This window comes from Cibotium barometz, chromosome 11, assembly GCF_041138505.1.
Source record: "Cibotium barometz isolate CiBa-2024 chromosome 11, ASM4113850v1, whole genome shotgun sequence".
In the NCBI taxonomy this organism is placed as follows: domain Eukaryota; kingdom Viridiplantae; phylum Streptophyta; class Polypodiopsida; order Cyatheales; family Cibotiaceae; genus Cibotium; species Cibotium barometz.
Window position 1 is genome coordinate 23,167,185 of NC_141056.1, and position 25,552 is coordinate 23,192,736.

At 40.6% G+C, this 25,552-nt stretch overlaps 1 protein-coding gene across 1 annotated transcript; it reads right to left on the reverse strand.

Annotated features, from left to right (window-relative positions):
• Nucleotides 1-21,964: 21,964 nt before the first annotated feature.
• Nucleotides 21,965-23,172, reverse strand: LOC147633922 (uncharacterized). Its single transcript, XM_086805605.1, has 5 exons — nucleotides 23,092-23,172; nucleotides 22,954-23,004; nucleotides 22,502-22,767; nucleotides 22,291-22,412; nucleotides 21,965-22,169 (listed from the first exon to the last, which is right to left on the reverse strand). Exons 1-5 carry the CDS (start codon nucleotides 23,170-23,172, stop codon nucleotides 22,015-22,017), a joined length of 675 nt encoding a protein of 224 aa, XP_086661731.1. The 3' UTR covers nucleotides 21,965-22,014.
• Between the last annotated feature and the right edge of the window lie 2,380 nt (nucleotides 23,173-25,552).

A 25,552-nucleotide genomic window follows, 5' to 3' on the forward strand; every position in this document is an offset into this window, starting at 1 on the left:
CATGTGGTCCTTGGTGTGTGTGAGCTACTGACTTTCGAAACCTACAAGAAATGAAATTTTAATCACTATGTATATATGGCCTTAACAAATGCTTTTCTAATTTAACTCACCACTTGTTCTCAACTAGTGGGCCGAGCTCTTCTACCACATTATTGAATTCTTTATCTCCAAGCTCATGACCTTGATCTCCTTCTTTTACTAATGAAGTTAGAACCAACTCCTTTTGGCAACACACATCTGCACCTTCCTTAGACCAGCACCTGCATCAACTTTAATTACTCTTTGAACCATTGCTTTAGTCTTATCAAGCAATTCCTTTGATGTTTCGGTGTGGACACCATGTGAATGAATTTCGGTGTGTATTAGAAGCCGTGTTAGTGTGTCGTCATCACTAGGCATGACATAATACACATAACATGCACAAGATGCCTTGCGATTTTTTGCAATAGTGACAATTGAGATTTCCATTATTAATGGCTAGGACACCAACTGCACAAGTTTTCTTTATGCACCCTTTGAAACTAATGTCATTAGGGAAGCTATTGTTCAAATACCAAGGGCATGTGGTGTGTAAACAATGCATTTGACCAATGGAATGGCTTATCCTACACACCCTTAAGTTGACATTCGACATAGCTACCTTTGTCCACATATGACCATCGTACTTATGATCCATGCCATTCATTCCTAGTCCAAAACCCCTGGTGGCAGGAACCTCAAATATAACATCCCCATCATAGAATCTAGGAAGCTCATTCATCTGAAACATGTGTGGTATACGTCTCACCAGCTTTGTCAAAGTGTTCTCCTTCCTTATGTTCACCAAGAACTTTACAGTGTTTTTCGATTTCAAGGGTGAAAGTACTTCATGGTTGGGTAATTGGGTGTATAGAGGCACTGCATCTAATACATATGTCTTTTGTAGAGCAAACTAACATCATAATTGGTTGAACTTTCAATATTCACATAATTAGAGGTACCAATTGATATATTAGATTTTAAGCTTACACATACCTCACATGTAAGATATATCAAGTCATCAAGGAGGTAGAGGTCCTTACCTTCTATATCTTGTAGTGGAACAAGGGCAACACGTGTCTCTTTATCTACTATGATTGTGATCACCTATAAAGAAAAGAACTGTGATGGTAAACATTTTTGAATAAGAAATTCCTTTTTCACAAAGCCTTTGCCATTGCTCAAAGGCACCCTCATCTCACCTATTTCATTGTTGGGAAAAATAAGCTTGACCCCCATAATAGAGATTGAGATAGAGATGTGTGTGAGAGAGAGAAATAGAGAGAGATGTGTGCGTGTACGAGAGAGAGAGAGAGAGAGAGAGAGAGAGAGAGAGAGAGAGAGAGAGAGAGAGAGAGAGAGAGAGAGAGAGAGAGAGAGAATCACTTGTTAGGAGATCCTAAATATATGATTACCAAATATCTTTTACTTTACCGTTTGCATTAGGGTTAGTAATAACCATTTTAACTTTAGTGTTTAAAAAGGTAAAAATTACAAAATTTTAATTTTTACTAAAAAATAGTATTTTCCCTCATTTTTTTTATTTGGAATGGCCTTGTGATTAATCGGTTAATTATCATGTTATCCCTCCTTTCTATCAAACTCTCTCTCTCTCTCTCTCTTATTTATAGGTTCTAAAGGTTAGGGCTCCAAAGCTTTAAGACAATGGCACGTCTCTTTTTCAAACTGGGTCATGTGGCTGACGTGGTAGAGACCTTGGGTGACATGCAGTGAAATGCCACATCATATTGCTTGGTAATATGACATGGCAACCATGTCATACAAGCCAGCCGGCGTCATCCAAGCCACCACGTCATCATCTGCATCGTCGTTTGCGTGAAGGCCTTGAGGTAATGTAATAGAATATATACTTCTTCTTGTTTATTGTATCTCCTTCACGTATATCAAGGTCTAGTCTAGAAGATTTGGATATATGTATGAATCTGTTAGGTTGGTCGGATCTTTGATATTGATATTAGGACTTATTTAGTGTTTTGCACCAAAGATTTGAACATATAAAAAAAATTGGGTTTGGTAAAATCTTCTTGATCTTAGGGATTTAATTGGTCCCTATTGATATTGAAGTGAAGGTAAAAGATTTGGGCTAATGCAAGCTAAAGCGATTAACAAAGACCCTATACATGGGGCCTTATGCAGAGGCCTATGCATGGTCAATTCACGCTAATGCATAATGCAAATACCCTATACAATAGGGATATGCATAGGCCTTCCCACAAATTTTACATGAACTAGGTTGTATAGGTTTTTCTAATGCAGGCTATGATAGTAGAAGATGTTATATAAGCACCTAGATTATGATTGGCTCTCAAGAACTCATTAAATCATACAAGCTCGTAATCTCACATACAAGCTCATAAGTTAACAAGATCCTAATCATATGATGGTTAGGTTAGGGTTTGAGTAGGGTTAGATTTAACCATGGTTAGTTTGTTTGTGTATAAAAGGCTATCTTCATACCTTTTTCTTTGTATTGACCACCTTCAAGAGCAAGAAGGTGGCGTTCTCTCTCTATCTTTTTTGTTTTTGAATCTAAAGTCTTGCATGCATCGCTCCCCCCCACAAAGTCTTGCATGCATACACACACAAAGAAAAACACAAATGCATATAATCACGCTCTCTCTCTATTGTTTTACACATATTGTAAAGGAGACTCTCTCTCTCTCTCTCTCTCTCTCTCTCTCTCTCTCTCTCTCTCTCTCTCTCTCTCTCTCTCCCAAACACTCAGGTATACACACACATACTAAAACATACTCACGTACACATAAACTCACATCTTGCATGCATCTCTCCCCCCCCCCACAAATACAAATTCTCTCTCTCTCTCTCTCTCTCTCTCTCTCTCTCTCTCTCTCTCTCTCTCTCTCTCTCCATACACTTAGGTACACACACACACATACTAAAACACACTCACGTACACACACACACTCTTAATACACACACAAGTTACCTCTCTCTCTCTCTCTCTCTCTCTCTCTCTCTCTCTCTCTCTCTCTCTCTCTCTCTCTCTCTCTTCTCTCTCTCTCTCTCTCTCTCCCTCTTTTAAACTCATTTGCAATGTTGTATGTTGTAGAATGGCTTCATCGCGACCCGATCTCGAAAAGCTCATCACAAAATCGGATGTCATTAACATTTCTCAACTGACATTGTCCAAGAGCACTGAAAATGCAGGGCCAAATGAGATTGTGTCAAATGTGGTCCAAGAAACTATTGTAGCAGGCTCCTCTACCCCGCAGATCTCTCGAAAAAGGGTTGTCAGGCAATTGGTGGAAGAGGAGGATGAAAACTTGCCCTCCCTACCTGAATTTTGGGAAGCTGGGCCTGCAAACTAAGATGTTGTAGGACTGGTTCTGGACGACCATCTTTTGGAATTTGAAGAGAGATTCAATAGGCACGGTTATGTCCCATTGATGGGAGAGTTCATTGTTTCTGAGACTTTTCTCGGGAAAGCCCCCCTAAGAACATAATCCTAAGGACCCAAGATGGAAAAAAGGGTTTTGGTGGCAATAATCGAATATGTTTGATGAAAAGCTCAAAGAAACACAGAAGTGATCTCACCTTGCTTGCGAAGAGGAAGAATTTAGTTGTTTGGGATGAAAACCATAGACTTATGTCATGGCTTCCATGCATGCAAATAATTTTTTTCTAATTCACACATCTCAAAGAATTGTTTTCTAATTTGCTTGAAAGCTCCAATATATTTTTCTTCATCTTCTTGGATACATAGAATGGTTACATTCAAAGGATATGTATCCTTAAGTCCAATGTCGCGTCATTTCCTTCACAAAGGAAGAAGAGACACATATATTAATGAACCTTGCAATCCTCAACATGTAGATAAATATTTTGTAAGTTAAAGAATAGGTTCAATGTGTAGTATGTAAGTATTATCTCTAAAACTGTTAATTGTTATTTTTTCATCAAGGTGACTTGTGTGCATGTTCCACACACACAAGGCCATGATATTTTTCTTATGCAATGTTTTGGTCTTGCAAATCCAAATACTCAGCTACAGAAGCTAACAGAGAGGATGAACGAAAGTGGGTGACCACAATAGTTGCTCGCAATAATAAAAAAGTAGGCAAACCAAGTTGGTTCAGTGTCCCAATGGCACTGTTGTCCCAATTTGTTTTTCAGGTAATATTTGTGTGTACCTCTAATAATGGTGTCAAAGACGTTACTTCTTCAGCTCCAATTGGGTTAAAATTTTCAATCTTGATTTGTAATTACAGGATGACTTCAAGAAGATGATTCAAATGAAAATAAGCGGATTTCCTAAGAAAGGGGAACACACAGAAGATGAGGAGGAAGTGTACTAGAATTACTTGGAAGGAAATAGAGCAATTGGGTTAAAATTTTCAATCTTGATTTGTAATTACAGGATGACTTCAAGAAGATGATTCAAACAAAAACAAGAGGATTGCCTAAGAAAGGGGAACACACAGAAGATGAGGAGGAAGTGTACCAGAATTACTTGGAAGGAAACAGAGCTCATTTTCATGAAAAAAGGGTACACATGCGCAACATTGCAAATCCTACAAATGGAAAGGAATTCTTTAATGTTGTATTTAAGTACCAGGATTGGCATGACAAGCAACAACAATTCATAATAGAGAAGCTGTAACTCATATTCCGCTCCAGCTTACCTCCAAATGAGTAAGTCAAATAATGTCTGAGAGTGTAATGTATGGCTACTCTATTTGTGTAGAAAGAGCAAGTTGGTTCAAATAATGTCTGAGGGTGTAATGTATGGCTACTCTATTTGTGTAGAAAGGGAAAGTTGGTCCAAATAATTTCTAAAGGAGAGAATTCCATGAAAATTGCATGTGTACAATGCAAAGAACTTGCCTTTCGTGCGTTTTGCAACAAGCACGTGTACTGGCATCACTTAATAACCACATCACTTGATATGAAGTGCAAAATGGAAAAAGAGAAGCCAATCTTACGAGGTTCATGCGGAAGGAGAATCAAAGGGAATAATGTCCTTGAAAGATTATTTGAAAGATTTTTATTTACATAAAAAGAGCAAGTTGGTTCAAATTATGTCCGAGAGTTTAATGTATGGTTGCTGTATTTGTGTAGAAAGGGCAAGCTAGTCCAAATAATTGTAAAAGGAGATAATTCCATGAAGATTGAACATGTACAATGCAAAGAACTTGCATTTCGTGCGTTCTTCAACAAGCACATGTACTGACATCACTTAATAACCACATCACTTGATATGAAGTGCAAAATGAAAGCCAATCTTGCAAGGTTCATGCGGAAGGAGCATTTCGTGTTCATCCGGGCCTCAGTTCATGTCGAAGCATAATTACTTTGTCTTATATCCATCATACCTTCAAAGGGAATAATTTCCTTGAAAGATTATTTGAGAGTTTGCAAAGCAAAACACTTCCACGTCGCATTTGTGTCTTGGCAAAAAGCAATGCGGTCTTCAGTCACACATCGGCTTAACCACACCTCATGTGTACAGTAAGACGCACCATATATAGGTATGCAAAGAATATAATATTTCATTCCACGAGCTTGTGCACCAGATATAGGCATGCTAATAAGACTACTTCTGAATTGTCATATTTATTACCAGGTGGTGGATTTTGATGAAGGGCATAGTTTCCTTTCCCGAGCTTCGTCATCCCGCAAATGAGTGGGTGTTGAGTGAACTAGATGGAAGAATTTACCAGAAAAGAGGTTTTGAGTTTGTGCCCATGGTGTTTAGATTATGCCAATGGGACATACCCCCCTAACAAAGAGGCCTTGTGGAAAGGTATAGTCCCATGCCTTGCTCCATGTGATATATTGCATGCCTTTCTCCATGTTATCCATTTGTTTGACATAATTTTGTGAAGCAAATGTACATCAACCTAAGCAATCTAGAGGTGAGGGATTAAAGAAGCCTACATGCTGTGACAAGGAAGATGAAACAAGGGTAGATAGTGGGGAAGCATTTCCTACAAATGTTGCAAAAGAACCAAGTGGGAAAGACAAAGGTGCAACAAATCTTGGCACAAAAAATTAAGGTGGCAAGTCAACTGTGGAGAGACTAGCCCCCAACAAGGAAGAAAGTCAACAAAAAAAGAAAGGTTGTAAGCAGAGATGAGGAGGATGATGATGAGGTAGAGGAGGACAATGACATGAAAGATGAGGAGGTGACGGAGGACGAAGATGCTGACACAGTTAGTTCAGACAATCCCCCTACTAGTAATGGTTAGCTGACATTCTTTTATAGCCGTTATAATCATTTCCTTTAAAGCATGTGTTTAATTGTGTAACCATGTTTTGTTTTTATATACAAGTGTTTCAAAATATATCACCAAAGCACATGGCTATTTTGGGAACCATCATTGATATAGCAGACAATATAATTTGGAGAAACATCTCACAGTAAGTGCATGAAAACCCCAACTTGTATTTTGAACATAACTACTCCTAGTTCCAACAAGGTTCTAATATTAACTTGGATCCTAGGCATTACACTAGGTTGGCTAAGTTTGTTGGGGGCTTGAATAGGTCCAGAAATATAGGAAGCCATCTCTCATCTTTGGGAGGATGTTTAATAGTGTGGGAAAATTTTCGAACAGGGTTGCCTATAGATAAGGACACTCCGCTAGTCCCTCACTTGAACATTTGGCCTTGGTAATAACCACTAGCATCGATCATTTTGGTGACATAGTGGAGGCAGCAAGAGCACACGATCTAGCTCTACAATGTACTTTATATCTTGAGTTGCAAGAGAGTTGCCATCACTTTGACAAGATAGATTTTGAAGAGGTATGAATCACCACTTTCTTTTCTTGTAGTATTGGGAAATTAAAAGAAAACTCTAAATCACTTTTCAACCAAATGAGATGTATGGAATGAGTGTGTAGGTAATAATGTTGACAACCCCAATCGTTTCCAGGGCATGATGCATATATACCACGTGGTGCTAATTCTACAACTCGGCAACTTTCTTACTATCCACCACCCAGAGCTACCAGTACAGTACAACCCAGTAACTTGCTTATTATCCACCACCACCTGAAGTAGAAATGACACTAGCAATGATGCCATACCCTTATGGTATACCACACCCTAACATGACCAACCCATATCAGTATTCGAATTAGGGGGGACCTCCATGACCGAATGCAAAGCAGCATGATCATGCAACTTCAAGTAGTGCTGGTACCCCACATGGAATATGAGTCATGGAGATTTCCATGGATTTTGTATGGGTTTTTTATTTTTTTTAAATTGATGTTTTCCAAGGAATTTGAATTCAATGTCTCATGTATAGAAGTGACTTTTATCAATATCTCTTTAAAGTGTGCAATGTGTTGGTGTGTACATGTGTCAATAACCAAAGAGAGAGAGAGAGAGAGAGAGAGAGAGAGAGAGAGAGAGAGAGAGAGAGAAATTTTAGAGGTACCTATGTATTAAGATTTCAACCAAGAAAACTTATTGATGTTTTCCATGGATTTTGTATTCAATGTCTCATGTGAGAGAGAGAGAGAGAGAGAGAGAGAGAGAGAGAGAGAAATGTTAGAGGTACCTATGTGTTATGATTTCAACCAAGAGAGTGTGAAAGAGAGAATGTTAGAGGTACCTATGTGTTATGATTTCAACCACTCACACGAGTTTCGCAGAATTGCTTGCTCGTAATTGCTTGCAAAAAAAGCACCCATGCCATTGGTATAAAGTGGGTTTATAAGCTTAAGTGTAAAGATAATGGTACAAGGAAAGGCTTGTTGCATAGGGGTATGATAAAGAGAAGGGCATATATTATGATGAGAAATGTACAACCATGTCTTGTATGCCTATGATCAAGTATATTATTGTATCAGAGCACACCATGGTTGGAATGCACATTGGATATTAAGACTACCTTCTTAAATGGTAACTTGCATGAGGAGGTTTATGTATCTTAACCTCATGGTTTTGTTGAGAAGGGGCAAGAATCTAGAGTATGCAGATTAAGAAAAGCCTTATATGGATTTAAGCAGGCTCCTAGAGTATGGTATGAGAAGATAAACATACTTGGTTGCAAATGGTTTTTGACATGATAGATTTGAGCTTATTACATTATTATTTGGGCATATAGTTTATGCAATGTGATATTGCAGTCAAAGTACTTACATGTTACACCAGTAGAGACACGTGCTAGGATTAGTCTCTAGGATGTAGGTGAGTTTTTTGATGCATCACTTTATCAACAAGATCTTGCGTGCCTCATCTATCTATGTAATACATGAGGCCATACATTCAGTTTAGGATCTCCCAGTAGTTCAGATAATTTATGCAGTCTTGAAGCTAAGTATTGGGGTAGTCTATAAAGTGATTATTCATATAGTTATGGGGCACTCATTCCCTTGCCCTATTCTATGCTAAGGGGGGTGATATTTAGCTACATGCTTTCAGTGAGATTGGTAGGCTATAAAGTGAGTATTCATATACTTATAGGGAACTCAGCCCCTTGGCCTAATCTAAGGGAAGTAAGGATTAGCATGCTATAAAGTGAGTATTCATATACTTACATGGCACTCACTCCCTTGGCCTATTCTATGCTAAGGGGGGTGATATTCAGCCACATGCTTTTAGTGAGTCTGGTTGGTCTAGATGTTATGACACGAGAGTGTCCACACTAGTGGATTTTACTTTCACCGTAGTGATTCATGTATATCATGGCTCAATAAACAATGGCCACTTTAAGATATGAAGATGAGTGTACATGGAAGTTTTTACATCGATTGTGGAGCATGTATGGCTCGAATGCCTTTTGGCAAACCTTCGTGTTAGCAAAGGTCTCCCATCTCCATCTTTACTAATAGTAGCAGCAGCTAGAGTGCATTTGCTGTTGTTACTGAAGGAACAAAGTGTTTTATGCTCGCATAAAGCACATTGAGGTGCACTATCATTACGTAGAGAGAGGCTCATTATAGGAGAGATTCGCGTAGCTTATGTCTCTATACACAATAATGTGGTAGATATGTTCACGAAGGCTCTCTCATAACAGAAGTTTGAAGCTTTTCAAACGCTTTGGGATTTCCACTTGGGGATTTATCAACCACATGATCCCTATACATGTTCACATCATCACAACATGGGGGATTTATAGCCATTTATATGGTAGTGATGTATGAATGTAGGCTAATAATGGGCCGGGGCACTTTTTTCCTCTTTAGGAGGTTTTTTTCCTTGGGCATATGTATACACTCTTATGAGTGTGTGTAAGTGATTTTATCATATCACTTCACTTGTACTTTACTTATTCTCATCAATCTACTTTGAGTGTTGTGATTCCATTTATCTCTCCTTGCTTGTTGCATCCATGCATATGTTGTTACTTTGATCTCCACTCCAACACAGTCATGACCATTAAACGTGGTTTAGACGATAGCTCTAAAGGTTCCTCCCTCTCATGGGAGACAAAGAGGGATCTTCCATTTCAGCCACAACTCTTCCCAAAGAGAAGAAACCCATTGACTATGAAAATCTTCCAAAGAAACTCAAAGAGTATTGTAACCCTATGTTGGAGAAAAAGTAAATGAAACAAGCCTAAGAGCATGTAAGGAAGGTGCACGCTGAACTAGAAGGATACTTGAGCAAGTGGTAGAGTAGGAAGCATAGACCTGGCTTGAGCAAATCCTATACCCTATTGTAGAGTCAATCATAGAACCAAAAAGGAAACCTTAGAGCATGCAAAAGGCCATAGTCAAACCCATGACCATTCTTAAGAAGTTACAAAAGGAGCCAATTCCAAAGCCTTTACCTTTGGAACCAATCCAACTAGATTACATATTATTAAATGCAATGAAGGAGGACTCAGTGGGAGGAGCATGTAAAAGGCCATATTCAAACCCATGACTATTCTTAAGAAGTTACAAAAAGAGACAATTTCAGAGCCTTTGCCTTTGGAACTAATCCAACTAGATTCCATACTGTTAGATGCAATGAAGGAGGAATCAGTGGGAGGAAAAAGTTTGGCTAGTTGGCCTTTCATGGGTCGCCATAATCACCACAATATTCTCTTTGATATGATAGGTGGTGACTTCATTTTGACCCCATCAGGAGGGATTTCCTCCTAGGGAAGGATCAATGCACATTTCGTATACATTAGGAGGTCCAAGCCAACCTCCAAGTGAGCATGAATATTGCACAAGGGACATAACAAGCCAACCTCCAAGTGAGTATAAGTTAAGTGAGTATGAATATTGCACAAGGGACATAACAAGCCAACCTTCAAGTGAGTATAAGTTAAGTGAGTATGAATATTGCACAAGGGACATAACAAGCCTCAAAATCTTCTTATCCTTAGAATTTTAAGTCATGATAAGTTATCTTTTACACGGAAATTCTCAACTTTGGAGAGACTTATCCCGCTACTATACGAGTGAGAACTTAAGAGCCCACACAACTGAACCTGAAGTTGAGAAGGATGAGCGTGATGCCCATTGAGCATACTCCCTCCATGACCAAAACAAGGACATCCAAAAGTTCCCATGGATAAGCTGGGACACCTACTTTGAGAGGTGACAAAATGAATGCCGGATTACCTGTCGTGTACAAGGGCCTTGCATTCTCCACAATCTTGGATGGTGGTGATGGTATTAACATAATCACTATGGATTACTAGGTGGCTTGGGGTAGCCCACCACTCATAGGCATAAGCCTCATCGTAGTGAAGCTTGCCTACAGGAACATAACTAAGTTTGCATCTTGCAAGATGCAAAATTTAAGATCTTCGGGCTAAGCTTCCACCACACATTCGTGGTGATGGATTTTCAAAGATGAGAGCCATACATGACAAATGAGGTAAGGCTTGTTCATGATTAGGAAACTAATCACATTTATATACGTAAGGGTAACCAATCCTTGAAAGTAACTTGAAAATAGAGAAGACTCATGCCATGGGACGAATCGATCTTAGGCATTTGATCTGAATATCTTTTTCCTTATTGACCAAGGCTTTTAATCTCTAAAAGTAAGCAAACATCTCACTTTTTATCTTCATGAAGTAAACCCACACTTTTCTAGTGTAATTATCAATGAATGTAACATAGTACTTGCAAAATATAATTGTTACAGTCTTGGTCAGTCCCTACATATCAGAATGTATAACATCAAATGGCCTTGAACTGACGTGCTTTTTATATGAGACAGCATGTTTGGACTGCTTACTAAGTTGGCATGGTTAACATAATTTGTGCATACCATCAACCTTAAAATTTGGCAAACCTATATAATATTTGGATAAGAAGAGAGAGGGCTAGGAAACTGTGTATATCAAACCCCTAGAGGCTCAAAACCTACCAGCTTTAATCCTAAGTCACTATAACATGGACGGTGATAATGTAGTGTTACATCTACAATGCTTCCATTATTGCAAAGGACCTCACCATGTAGCTAACTGTCTAGTTAAGAAGGCTTATTGTGCCACCATCATTGCGATCGATAAGATGAATGTGGATTTCCCCCTTATTAGACCCAACCCAAGACCCCAAAACATTGGCAAGTCTCAACTTGTTGAGCATAAGAGAAGACAATCCCTCTTAACACAGTCACCCCCTTTACCAATTGAGGAAATCTCGAAATAAGTGAAATCCACCCCAAAGACTTGAAAGTGTAAAGCTAAAAAGGCAGGGAAAAGGTAAAAGACTGTGTGATAGTTCATGATGGTTCATGTAAGGATATTGCTTCTACAGCTCATTATCATCCTCAGAGGTAGATATGATTCTACAACCAACCTTTCAGTTAGAAGAATCTATCATAGACCCTAACAGCTTGCTAAAAAAGTTGGCAAAATACCCAAACCATATAGAGACGAGAAGAGCAAGCTAGAAGCTACTCAAGAATTGGTTTAAAGCCTACCAAGAATAGATAGAGCGAGAGGTTCCAACAATAGTAGTAGTTAGTGGGTAGCAGTGAAAAGGGTGAATGGAATCTACTGGGAGAGAATAAAGGGTAGCATGAGAAGATCGAGGATGTGTGGAGATATTCTGGGAAAAGTGAAGAGGTGGAGAGAATCAAGGATGAGGTGTTCCCCCAGATGTAGGGGAGGTGGCACAAATCAAGGAGCAGATCATGGACAAAATTGTATAAATTGAGCTCCTACACTGGACAACTCACCACCTCACTCCTCTTCCTCTCTCTAGAGTTTCCAAGCTTGCTAAGGTGATTTTCAAGCTTCCTAGAGTGTTTCCGGATGCTAATCACTCTCCTACACACTCCCAATGACTGAAATTCAGCAAAACAACTCTCTTTATTGCTGTAATTTCTAGTCTTTTTGTTGAAAACCCTAATTTCAGCCCTCCTTTCTCAAGTTGAACCATAGGGGAAGCTTTACCAAGGTTCCCTTCATCCTCTTGAAGACTTTCATAGCAAAGAAAGGTGACAAATCAAAGATCTCAACACTCCAAGGACTTCCATCACAAAGACTTCCGCTGTCATCGACTATACTTGCTATTGGTAAGCTTTTAATCTTAAATATGGGAGCAAGTAGCAGGAGGGAGGAACCGGACTACAAGATCACATACCATGTGTAGTGTTCTCTTATCCTACGTGCTCTCTTGCAGATTGTTGCTACCATGTGTTGGTGGAACAATAGAGAGCAGGTGGTAGGGAACATGGGCACTTGAGAGGGTAGTGTGGATTGCAAGTCTACATCGACAACCACTTGTTTGCAATACTGTATTCATATGCATTGGTATGGAAATCTGGTCAAAAATGCCCATGACACTATGTACTTGATTCTCCCAAGATCAATATACTTTATTTGAGGGAGGGGTCAGCCGTTCCGGCTCATTGTGTGTCTCTTATCAATTCAGCAATTTACTTCTTGTATTTGAACAAGTGTCCAACAAATCCTAGTGTATTTAAGTGTATTGACCATTCTGCAACACCCATAGGGAGGATCCGTTTCACATCTTTTGGGCATGCCAACAGCTCAAGCTCTATGGAGAGGAACAAGGAAGTGAGGACAGTAGGGGCACACATCATCAATTTACATGGAAACACACTTTGCTCAGGGACGCCACTTTTCTTAATCTGGCATTAGCAAGCATCTGGCCTTGGGTCAGACACACAGTCTTGCAACAGATTTGGCTGGCCTGAAATCAACTCGTCTTTCAATGTTACCCTCATATGCAGCGCCCTGAATGGAAGGAAGAAGCGTTTATAGAGCAGAACTAAAAGTACTCACTGGCCCTTTTAGTTCTTAGCAACTGGACTCTGCTAAGAGGCTCCTAATCAATCCCTACCCTGTAGTTCACAAGCGACAACTAACCTCTTTTTGTAATTAAATGATATTCATAATAAAGTTATCCTTTCTTAAAAAAAGCATCTATTTTTCTAAGTTGAATTCCTTTTGCTTGGTAGGGTGTACTCTACCAATTTGAAAGGGGATAATCTTTTCCTGGTAGGGTGTAATCCAATTTGAAGAGGAATAATAGCATCTATTTTTAAAAGTTTCATTCATTTTCCTTGGTAGGGTGTAATCCAATTTGAAGAGGGATAAACTAGTTACAAATTAATTTGGAAATGACATCGTGCCATGACATTGAAAGGAGAATATTATGGAAAAAATACCTCCACACTTGGCTTTTGGTTTGGAAAAAGAATATACCTTCATAATACCGCTCCTAGGCCTTACAAGGCCTAGGTCTAACTAGATTCGCGGGAGGAGGGTCTTTTTTTTGTTTAGCAATTTACAAAATATGTTTTTCCCTTCAACAATCGTAACCTTCTGCTTATTTCCTTCTCCAAAATAAGTAGCTATGTTTTAATGTGACCACCTGACATAATACACAATTTTGATTATTTTATGGCATTTAATAAGGGCAAAGATCCTTCTGTAGAATAAATAGATATGTTTTAACATGACCATAATGCACAATCTTAGTTGTTTTATGGCATATACAGAGCATAAAGATAGTTCTGCACCTTTTTTATGGTATAGATAGTCAATCAATAACAACATGAACAAAGCACTTGTAATATTATCACGAGACAATCTATCAAGAATAACATGAACAAAGCACTTGCAATATTCAAGGAAAATATAAATATTCAAACAAATGTGTACCTTTTGATAAATAAATGGGAGAAGAAACCAACGACCATGATTGATATAGGTTGACCACCACCAAAAAAAAAGCGCAAAACCCCCCACTATATTCTTGCAAATAGCATGACTCGTACATTTTCCTATCTCAAAAGTACTGGATAAATTATAGCCCAAGGGATGTTTCAAATGAAACTTAGAGAACACCATAGCACTATCAGAAACATTGAGATAAACTTTATTTTTCGAAAAGAGAGAGGGAGAGAGCCTGGACTAGGCATTTGTCAAAGTTGCCAAAACAAGCAGTAGAGCAGCCCTCGAAGAGCGAGGTTTAAAAGAGAGAGGAAGACTGTGCATGTTATTGGTACGGTACAGTGAGACTGGAGGGTGAGTTTCCTGGCCTGAGGCCTAGGAAAAAGAGAGCTTTTGTCGATTGTGCATAACATATGGACATAGGACCTAAAACATCTTACACAGACTCTGTTATGCAAGAGGCTGTCCTGGAGGCAATTAAGCTTGCAGCAAATATTGTTAAGGAAATGGGCAAGAACAATGGTAAAGCTGTTGAGTCTGCAAAGGTGTTCAAGACTGCCAAAGAAATATCCATGCCTAAAGCTGTGGTGGAACTGCATGGACCTCTCTCTTGTGGTGCTTATCTGTACTTCATGGAGAAACCCCCTTCAAATGAGGAATTCTACAGATGGTTCACAGAGATGTATGCTAACAACTTAGGCTGGTCGGATATCATTGGGCAAGTAAAGGATTTTATCAGGTTATGGTGGAAAATGATGCACAGAGGGAGATGTTGGTTCAATCTGTGGCTGGCTATAAAGGGAATGTTGTATACATCCTCCCTTGGCATCCTTCTTTTAACCCTGATGAAGTTCTCATGTACCAATGTCCCATTTGGGTCTCCTTCCCTAATTTACCCTATTTCATGTGGGAACAAGTTAAGGATTTGGCTCATATGCTGGGGAGAGTGCTCTACGTGCCCAAAGTTCATATACATGAAGGTAGAGGAGAAAGAAAAGCATGTATCCTTTGGGATAGGATGATACCTACTCTAGAGTTTATGGAGGTTGGTTTGTAAGGTCAAAATGTTTACGTCAATGTGGATTTCAGCCCTTTCCCTGATGCGTGCTTTAAACGCAAGAAATTGGGGCATTATGCCAGGGATTGCCCTAATGACACAAGGGGAGAGAAGATGCAATGGGAAGTAGTAGAGAATTGGATGAGGTTATACCTCAAGTCATCAATGATTCTCCCGAGGTAGAGGGCCCTCAGAAAGAGCACGGTAGTTGAGGAGCATAAGGAAAACAGTGGGCACATTAAAGAAGAAGCAATGCCAAAGGGCAGCACAAGTTCTGAAGCAAGAGGAGAGATTTGGAAGGAGGTACAGTCAAAAGGAAAACATCAGCAAAGAAAGGAAACATGTGCAAGCGTACTTAGAGAGAATGCAAACAGAGGTAATTTTAAACCCAATCTCAAAAAGGAAGCAAGAAGGAAAGCAAACTTTGTTATTTTGCAAGAGAAGGGAGAGGGAGATGTGTTTGATATTGATGATCATTCTAATGACTGAGTTCTCTAGAAGTTTGAGAATAGCCTCTTGGAATATCAGGGGGTTATGCAACATTGAGAGACATCAGCTTGTCAGGCACTAGGCCAAAAAGGAAAGGTTAGACATTGACATTGTTCAAGAGGTAAAGCTGGGACATGAGAGGTTTAACCGTCATGGATACAAGGTTCTGTGCAATTCTCCAATCAGAGGTTCAGGTATAGCAGTTAAAGTATGCATAAAGCAAAGTTGCTTGAGGATTTGTAATGTATATGCTCCTAATAGAGAGCAAGCGAGATGTATGCTATGGGGTAAGTTAGCTAGCATGGATTGGGAAGAACCAACTGTCTTCATTGGTGATTGGAACTGAGTTGGAACTGCATAGAAAAAAGTGAGGATGCCTCTACTCTCACAGGAATCATGAGTTCCTCTGAAGCTGGTGCATGGAAGACATGGATGCATAAATGGAAGGTATTGGATTGCATGTCAGGTGCAAGTAAGAGACTTTATACTTGGACAAATAAGCATAGGGATAGCTCCTTTCAAGCAAGGAGGCTGGATAGAATTTACTTATCAGAAGAGGGCACCTGGACTAATGCGGATAGTCTTTCTCAAATAATATTTCAATACACTGTGTCAGATCATTTTCCTATAATGTTGGGGGTTAGAGTAAGACAAATGTTGAAATTAGAGCAATGTGATGAGCTATGGTGGATCAAATACTAGAATCAACATCATTAACATTTAAGTGATTAGATAATAATTAAGACGTAATTAGTGAGTAATTAGCAAATAGCTTAATGTAGGCATGGATAATCAAAAACCAGAAAATTCTCATTAGGCCAATGCCTCAATTTATAGAGTTTACATCCAAGCATCAAATCCCACTGATTTCTCCTTGATTCACTCCACCTCTCCCAGAATATCTCCACCTCTTTTGCTTGATTCTCTCCACCTCTTCACTTTTCCCAGAATATCTCCCAGAATATCTTCACACTTTCTCATGCTACCCTTTATTCTCTCCCAGTAGATTCTTCTCACCTTTTCACAGGTTCTTTCACATTTACACATTCTCTTTTACAGCCTCTAACCAAGGGCTTGTTCCCTCACACACCCTATTCACTTGTATATTTCAACACCTCCCCTCAAGTGAATACTCCTAGAACATCGAGACCCTATACCAAGTTTCCCTCCTTACTTGATAGTCCGCGGACTAGTGTCTAGCACACCTCTCCTCAATTTATCTTAGCACACCTGGACCCTATACCAAGTTTCTCTCTTACTTGATAGCCTGCGGACCAGTGCCTCAAGTCCCTAAACTCATAGTCCTTGACACTCTCTCTCTCTATGTGTACAAGGCTTACTATAGTTGCCCGCGACCTTGACTAAAGTGCTCACACATACATCTACCACGTGGCCTACATCATCGATGGCTCAGAGGTGGTTTTACTTTGTTGGGGCAGGTTACATTGGGTTGTGGGGTTTCTCTCTCTCTCTTTCTCAGAGATTTTCACATGGCTCCTCACTCTTTGGAGCCTCACATCTTCTCTTTTCTTCAGTCTTCTTGTCGTGGCAGCATCTCTCCACGCATTTGTCTCTTCTTTCAGTCTTCTTGTGGTAGCTTCTCTTCTCATGTCCATGTCTTCCTTCAATGCTTCCTCTAGATCTTCTTCTCGGTGTGGATCCTCTTCTTGGAAAGAGATATTCTTCTTCTTTCATGGCTGGGGCCATGAACTTGTCCGTCAGGTCTTTTTACTCCATGTGAGCAACATATTTAAATGTTTTGTTGATAGTTCTTTTGGGCTTTTGATGTTTATCTTGTGTCATTATGCAATGCAAACCCAAATGCAACTCTTGTGTCTTACCTCTTGCCTTATTCTGGACAAGGGCAGTGTCTGATCCCATATTTACACTGATGTAATGTGCCCAATACATAATGCGTATAGCATTCATTCTTATGCACATTCCTAAATGCAACTCTGGCTGTAAATAATCTTGAATTTGAGTGTGATTTGTAGGCATTAACCAAGGGTTAAATGCAAAATGATGATTATCACAATTTTATCAGCATAATTTTACCAGAAATTACATTAAATCAAGGGTAACCAATTTGTACGGAATGGTTGGAGTATCAAACCAACTCCGAATTGCAATCTAAAGTTATAGGGATCTATATCAAATACCTAATGGTTAATTTGGACCCTCAATTGTACCAAAATATAGTGATTAGCACTGATTAATCATTGATTAGCAAATTAATCCTTTGTTTTGTGTGCAAAAAACAGAGTATGCGGGGAGTCCAAATCTGGTACCTTAGACTTCAAATGAGCTCAAATGCTTTCAAAGCCATCAATAGCAATGAGTCTAGTAGAGGATTAAGCCAAGAAACACAAGATTTGACCAAATATTGAAAGCTTAATCTCTGTTTTACCAAAGTCACCTGCTGTAGATTTGATGAAGAGCTTGGATCTCACTGTAGACTTGATCAAATTAAATTATGTCTTCACCAGCTTGTAGAGCATGCTTGAAAACCCTTGGAGCTATGAGGAATTAGACCAATTTGATTTGGAGCAGCTGCAATGTCAAATTTTCTCAGAAAGAAACGCGCTGAAGAAAAACGTGATTTCTCCCAGCTCCGTCGGCGGTTTGCGCTTCTGTTTCGACTGGCTGGAGTAGCAATGGGTTAGCTAACTTGGGCTAGAAGGGTTTGGGCAATGGTTGAGTGTGCAAAAAGCTAGAGCTCCTCCACCAGCTGGGGATATAGAGGCTAGTTGAAAATAACTAAAATTTTTGATTAATTTCTAATTATCTTCTAATCCTAAGATCTAATTAATTAGATAATGGATTCATAAACCTAATGGATTCTAGGCATGGCTCTGATACCATGTTGAAATTAGAGCAATGTGATGAGCTATGGTGGATCAAATACTAGAATCAATATCACTAACAAAGTGATTAGATAATTAAGATGTAATTAGCTTAATGTAAGCATGGATAATCAACAACCAACAAATTAAGACGTAATTAGCTTAATGTAATTAGTGAGTAATTAGAAAATAGCTTAATGTAGGCATGGATAATAAAAAACCAGCAAATTCTCATTAGGCCAATGCCTCAATTTATAGAGTTTACATCTCCAAGCATCAAATCCCATTGATTTCTCCTTGATTCACTCCACCTCTCCCAGAATATCTCCACCTCTTTTGCTTGATTCTCTCCACCTCTTCACTTTTCCCAGAATATCTCCACACTTCCTAAATCTTCTCATGCTACCCTTTATTCTCTCCCAGTAGATTCTTCTTACCTTTTCACGGGTTCTTTCACATTTACACATTCTCTTTTACAGCCTCTAACCAAGGGCTTGTTCCCATACACACCCTACTCACTTGTATATTTCAACAACAAAGGAGGAGGGTTAACAAGTTTAATATTAGTCATTTAAAAGATAGAGTATGGTGTGCAATTTTAAGAAGAATCTGGACAGAAGCTAAGCAGAGGGATTCTAATCCATTAAAAGTATGGGCTGCATGCACCCAAGCATTGGTCGAAGAGGCTAAGAGGTATGGGAAGAGGAAAGCAGCTAAGAGAAGGAAGGATGAGAAAACGGCTACTATATTCATGGAGATCATGATTGGTATGTGTAGTGGACATAAAGAGGATGAAATTGCACAGTGGTTGCTTACCAGAACTTAAGAATTTTCGAAAGAAGCAGAAGAGAATGAGTAAAGCTAAATCTGCTAGGGTCCAATATAGGCTGAATGAGTAAAGCTAAATCTGCTAGGGTCCAATCTAGGCTCTACTTGTTAAAGGTTGGAGACAGCCCCAACTTTACTTTCTTCAAGGCTGTTAGGGTAAAGAAGGATTGTGACCTTATCAGATGCATAAAGAGGCTTGATGGGAGTATGGCTACAGATGATCATGACATTGAGAAGGTTCTCATTGACCATTTGTCTAGAATCGTGGGGAAGTCTCCATAATAGGATGGACAGTATGCTGAGAAGGTTGGGCAATTTCTGAATATGATGGAATCATCTATCTCTAATTTCCAAAGGATGCAGCTTGGCAGGCCCTTCACTATGGAAGAAATTGAAAGTGTAGTCATGAAGATGAAGAAAGAAAAGGCCCCTGGCCCAGATGGTCTCCCAATTGAGGTGTATAAAAAGCTGTGGAATGTATGTGGAGAGGACTTGTGCAATCTCTTAAACGAGATTAGGAAAACAAGGAACATGCCAGCAGATTTGAACCCAAGTGTTATAGAGCTGGTTCCCAAGAACTCCCATAGAATTGAACCAAAGGATTACAGACCATTAACAATGTTGAACTCGGCTTACAAAGTCATGGCAAAGGCATTAGCTAACAGAATTAAATTTATTGTCTCTAAAGTAGTCCACCCATTACAATATGGCTTCGTGAATGGTAGATGTATTCATGAGGCTATATTGAATGTACTTCTAGCTGTGGAGTGGACTGCTGCTCAAGAAGAGGACTATTTGATGATAAACATGGACCTTGATAAGGCTTATGACAGAATAAGGTGGGATTATGTTTTGGCTATGCTCCACAAAGCTGGGTTCGGTGATGCCTTCTGTAAAATGATTGAAACTCTATTCATGAATGCATATGCTAGAAGGTCTAAATTAGACAGGGCTGTCCAATTGCCCCTCTCTTGTTTGCACTTGCTATTGATCCTTTGCTCCGATATATTGACAACTTGACTCAAAGGAGAGTTGTCAGAAGCCTTAAAATGCCAGATGGTTCTGACTTTTACTCATAAATGTTTGCTGATGATGATACAAACTTTGTTAGAGGCAGATGAAGAAAATGTAAAAACTTTGAGGAAAGCTTATGACAAATTTGCAGAGGTATCTGGGTCAATCATAAGTGACCATAAAACTGAGTGTTTAATGCTCAAATTAAAGGAATCCCCCACATTCTTGAGGGAGATGGGGCTAAAAGATGTAGGTCTAGGCAACATTATAAGATACCTTGGGTGCCCAATAGGATTAGAAATTACAGCCAAGCAGGCACTTGAATGGATGATGGAAAGGCTTCTGCATAAAATGGCCAAGAGGATTCATCTAGCTGGCTAGAAGACTTTTGTGCTAAAGCACAGTATTGCAGCAATGCCAGTTTACATTGCTGTTGTTTTCCCCTTTGCTAAGAGAAGTTGGTCTAAGATGGAGAAACACATGAAGCAATTCTTGTAGACCTTTGCTCAAAGAGAATCATGGAACATAGTTTCATGGGATCAGATTTGTTCCCCTAAGCAGCAAGGAGGATGGGGCATACCTAGTGTTTCAAATAAGGCACAAGAATTGACAACAAAGTGGATTGCAAAGTTGGAGGGGGACCAGCCTTGGGCAAAATTAATAAGGTAGTGCATACAGGAAGCTACTGTGAACAAGAAGGTTTGGAATAATGCTAATTGGACAGACAAGCTAATGTCTAGGGGAAACGTTAACATCAATGGCTTTATGATGGCTAACAGGCTGCTGCAATCATGGAGAGAAGTTCTGAGCAAAGCTATGTGGCAAGGGAAGTGTAGAGGGGATGGTTCTCTTTCTTAGAGTATCTGGATCCTAGGAGACCCCCGGATCACGTGGGCCCCGGATCACGTGGGCCCCATAGCGTTGAATAGAAGAATGGCTCACAGGTTATCTGAAAAGGGATACAAGACTTGGGCAAATATATGGAATCACAAAAAAAATTGAATTGGATCACCAATCAAGAAATTCAACACGATGTGAGACTTAATGCAAAAGAAAAGCAATTTTTGGTCAGTACCCTGGTAAGGTTAGGGACAGCTGGCCTATAGCCCCTACAGCTCAAAGAGAAGCCAGACTTAGGGACTGGACTATAGCACATATAAGGCTTGACATGTGTAAACACAAAGTGAGCTTAAGCAACCCAAAGTGGGTGCAGAAAATTAAGGTAAAATGGAACAAAAGAGGTATGAGATTAGACCTCAAGACCTGCAAAAAACTAACTACGCAAGTGGGTGGAGAAAATTAAGGTAAAATGCAACAGAAGACGTATGAGATTAGACCTGAAGACCTACAAAAAAAACTAACGACACAAGTATGGAAAGTTACCCCATCTGCCAGATTGAATATGATATTGTGGAGGACCTTGCATCAAAAATTTCTCGCAAAGGATCTATTTGGAAAAATCTTTGGTGTAAATGATTATTGCCAAAAATGTAGAACCAAGGTGGAAAGCTGTTATCATGTACTATGGTCCGAATGCCAGAGTGCACAAGACGCATGGAAAGCTCTGGAGAATTTGTTAAAGTCTGCCAACATACAAGATAAGATAACTTGGAGACAAGGGCTGTTGCTGCCACAGTCTAGAAGTGGTAATATACACACGAGGGTTAGGTAGCTCAAGTTGCATAATTCCTACAGTTTTCAGCAACAAATGCCAACCAATTATTATCCATCAACCGACAGCTTACTTTTGTGAGAACACCCCCGACAGCATCTACAGCAGCATATGCCAATTTGCCCCCTGTGATTTCTTTCACCCTCTCAACTACGTCTGCACGAGTGGAAACGCTAATTATCAGCATGTTTAGGGTTTTCTAAGCTAAACAATCGATACGAACTTAGGCGAATTATTGCTCAAATTGTGTGCTTATATGCAGCTAATCAAATCAGACCTTCGGTTTCCGAGTTGATGACTTCGTCTGCTCCCAGAGCCTTGAGCTCGTCTTTCCACGCATCCCGCCGTACGACGTTGATGGTCTTGATACCCCGGTACTTGGCGAGCTGGATGAGCTGTCTGAGTTTGTCAATACGGATCAAGAAGCATTAATTAGTACGTGTATTGATGAGAGAGAGAGAGAGAGAGAGAGAGAGAGAGAGAAAGACCTTCCAAGGACGGAGGCTGCAGCTGTCTGCAGAAGATACTCTCCTTTGGGAACGGCGTGGTCATCCAGCATGCCATACACAGTCCATGGGTTGGCCCAGAATTGGGCAGCCGCTTCGTCGCTCACACTGTCGGGAACCGCTACAACCTGCTCTTCCTCCAATTCAATGTAGTCTTGCCATGAACCTTGCCCGTTTCGTTGATACTCCACCCATAGAAGCGGTATAACCCTCTGGCCGGGACGGAACTTACCCACACCCTCTCCAACCTGCAGTCCATCATCCATCAGATAAAGAATACGCTGTAGGCTTTGCATTGATTAAAAGTCTGTAATAATGATGTTTAATTGGAGCATACACTACCTCCTCGACAATGCCAAAAGCCTCGGTTATCGTGTAGGCTTTGCATTGATTAAAAGTCTGTAATAATGATGTTTAATTGGAGCATACACTACCTCCTCGACAATGCCAAAACCCTCGCTTCCGATAACGGGGGGATGGGGAAACTTTTTTTTTTTTCAAAAAAAGGCTGTTGTATTATGAAAAAGGGAGGGGCGGATTTACAAAGACAAAACCACTTTCGCATGGCTGACGCGTGGACACGCTTGAGGGACAATCAAAAACGGATCTGATGATGCATGGCCAATTGGCAAGCACGGCGCACGTGAAGGCATGTGCGCCGCGTGTGAGGGGAGTGGGATCTTTGCATGGCGAGACCGTGCTTGCACGTTCATCGGCGGTGATGAGCTTCCTCTCACCATTCCTCCTTCCACTTGATGATCAATCTCCCTTTTGCCTAGCCGCCGGCTCCATCTGTCTCTCTGGTCGCCGGTTGGGGTTAGCATGGGCACTACATCTTGCTGATCGGCTCTTCCTCCTTTGCCTCTTCCATCACGGGCTGATCTGGCTCCGCCCACTCTTCTCCAATCTGGGGGAGGATGCTGGTGCTTTAAACTGATTTGCAGATTCACGCGACAGGCTTCTGGAGGGCAGACCTTCTGGGATGATTCTTTTCTTTTCTTTCTTGCTAGAGAAGAGACTGGCCTGTGAAGGAAGGCGGCAGCTAGCAAGTGCTACCCCTTTGGTAACTGCCGCCGATGCCAAGCTGAAGGAGTTCTGCAGGATCTCCTTCACGTCAACCGTCTGCAGATGCTGGTTATCGGAAGAGGGGCTCGTCCTTTCAATCCATCCTTTTGGTGGCGATTCAGAGAGGGTGGACTCCTCCCTTGGCAGGATACCTTCTTCCTCCGAGCTTGGTAAACTCTTAAGGTGTTCTCTTTTGTGATTCTTCCACGAGGGCTCGAGTCAGGTCTGTTTGCTTGCAGCTTAATCTGGATTGATGTCATGCATCAACTTGTGGTCCTTGATATTAGCTTTTGAGGCCCCTTGTTTTTATCTCAATCGTCATCTGAGTTGATGGGCCTTGTACTGAATGCAGTTCCATGAAGATGGTGTCGGTGCCAGCTACTCCCCGCTGCGGTGATGATTGGCTTGAAGCTCCGCTTCTCTGTTCTGATGTATTCCACCATTCTTGCAGGGGGCAAAGGGGACTTCGCGGGTATCTGCCCTTCCTGATGTGGCGGGACTTGAGGTCGATGCATGGGCTGGTACTGACAAGTTGGTCTTGCAGGTCACTTTCCGGGACTTGTCCTTCCTTGTTTCTGTCGACTTGCAGGAGACTGGTTGTCATTTGTACTGTGCATTGAATGAGTCCTGAATCATTCGTCCGTTGATTCCGATTGTGGGTTTGTAGAGAACCTGCTGATGTCTGTTAACTGTATGAAGATCAACTTTACTGTCTGCAGATTATGTCAATCAGAGTTCTGTCTTTAGTCATGACTAACCTGATTTTTCCTCTGATTGTTTCCAGTTTATGTTTGATGAAGTCTGAGGCTTTCTTGTTACATTTAATTTCTAGCTTTTTCTCTAAGCTGATTAGGTAAGGTAATCTTTGAGACCAGTACCTGCTGCATGTTGTGCTTAAACTGACAGACAGCGGGGGACCTTTGATATCTGAATTGTTGAACGTTGCTGCTATTCTAAGCATCCATGCATGCCACAGATATTCGGTTCTAATGACATTCCATAGCATGTCTGAACATCCTATGGCTTCTCCCAGTAATATCTGTTTCCAGGATAGATCTGTGCCCCATTTAGATGCTGTGTTTTGAAGTTCTTTGAGAGATTGAGAAATGTGATGACACTGTATGAAAATATGTATATCGTCTTCTGGGAGTCCACATCTGGCACATTGATTAGAGGCCACATTGAATTTGGCTGCCTTGCTTTGGGTCCATAGTGCTCTATAAGCAATGAGCCATGCTAGGCATGACTTCTTGGGGTCAGTGTGGGGCTTCCAGAGGTTCCTGAGGCTGTTGTACCATTTTTTGCGGTCCCACTGCAAGTGCCATCTACGGTTGAGGGGTAGGTGGATGGGTGGGGATTTTGTAAACTTAGGGATGGGGAGGAGAGGTTTACTACCTGTCATTGGTAAGCACAGATGTTGAAGGCAGAAGGGAAGTTTGGCTTCCAGGTCTCCTGCAGGTCCCACTTCGAGGTTCTGCTTTGCACGAGGTCCAGCTCCGGGGTCCTGCAGTCGTATTTTGCCACTAAATCAGCTCTTGAAAGCCAGGTTCCTAGCTGTTGATCTCTGAGATCTGCCCATGTTACTATGCCTCTCTTGTGTAGGTTAAGCGCTATTTGGGCTTCCTCAGGTTGAAGGGGGGGGAAAGGGAGACTGGACCACCAGCAGGAATCCCCGGCCAGAGCACCATTAGAAATGCGAAGGTTTGGGGCTGGGTTTAGGAACATTTTGACATTGTTCCAAGCTTTCCATATTGAGGACACTAGTTGACTGCCCTTGGGGGAGATGGAGAACTTGGATATGACTATGGTTGACAGGGGTAGGCTATTCCATTTATTGAATCCCGTGATAACAAATCTGGGGGTATCCTTGAGGAGAAGCTGGGCCCAATCTTCAGAGGGGTTAGCACATGCTCTTATGATCCATTTAGCTGCCATTCTATTGGCAGTGATCCTGATGTCCTGGATACC

Coding starts and splice junctions, on each gene's coding strand:
- LOC147633922 (XM_086805605.1), bottom strand. CDS start 23,172: ATGCCTTCACGTGCGCCGTGCTTGCCAATTGGCCATGCATCATCAGAT. Junction 23,005..23,091: donor TCCCTCAAGCGTGTCCACGC/GTCAGCCATGCG, acceptor AAAAAAAAAAAG/TTTCCCCATCCCCCCGTTAT. Junction 22,413..22,501: donor GCAGCCTCCGTCCTTGGAAG/GTCTTTCTCTCT, acceptor TGACAAACTCAG/ACAGCTCATCCAGCTCGCCA.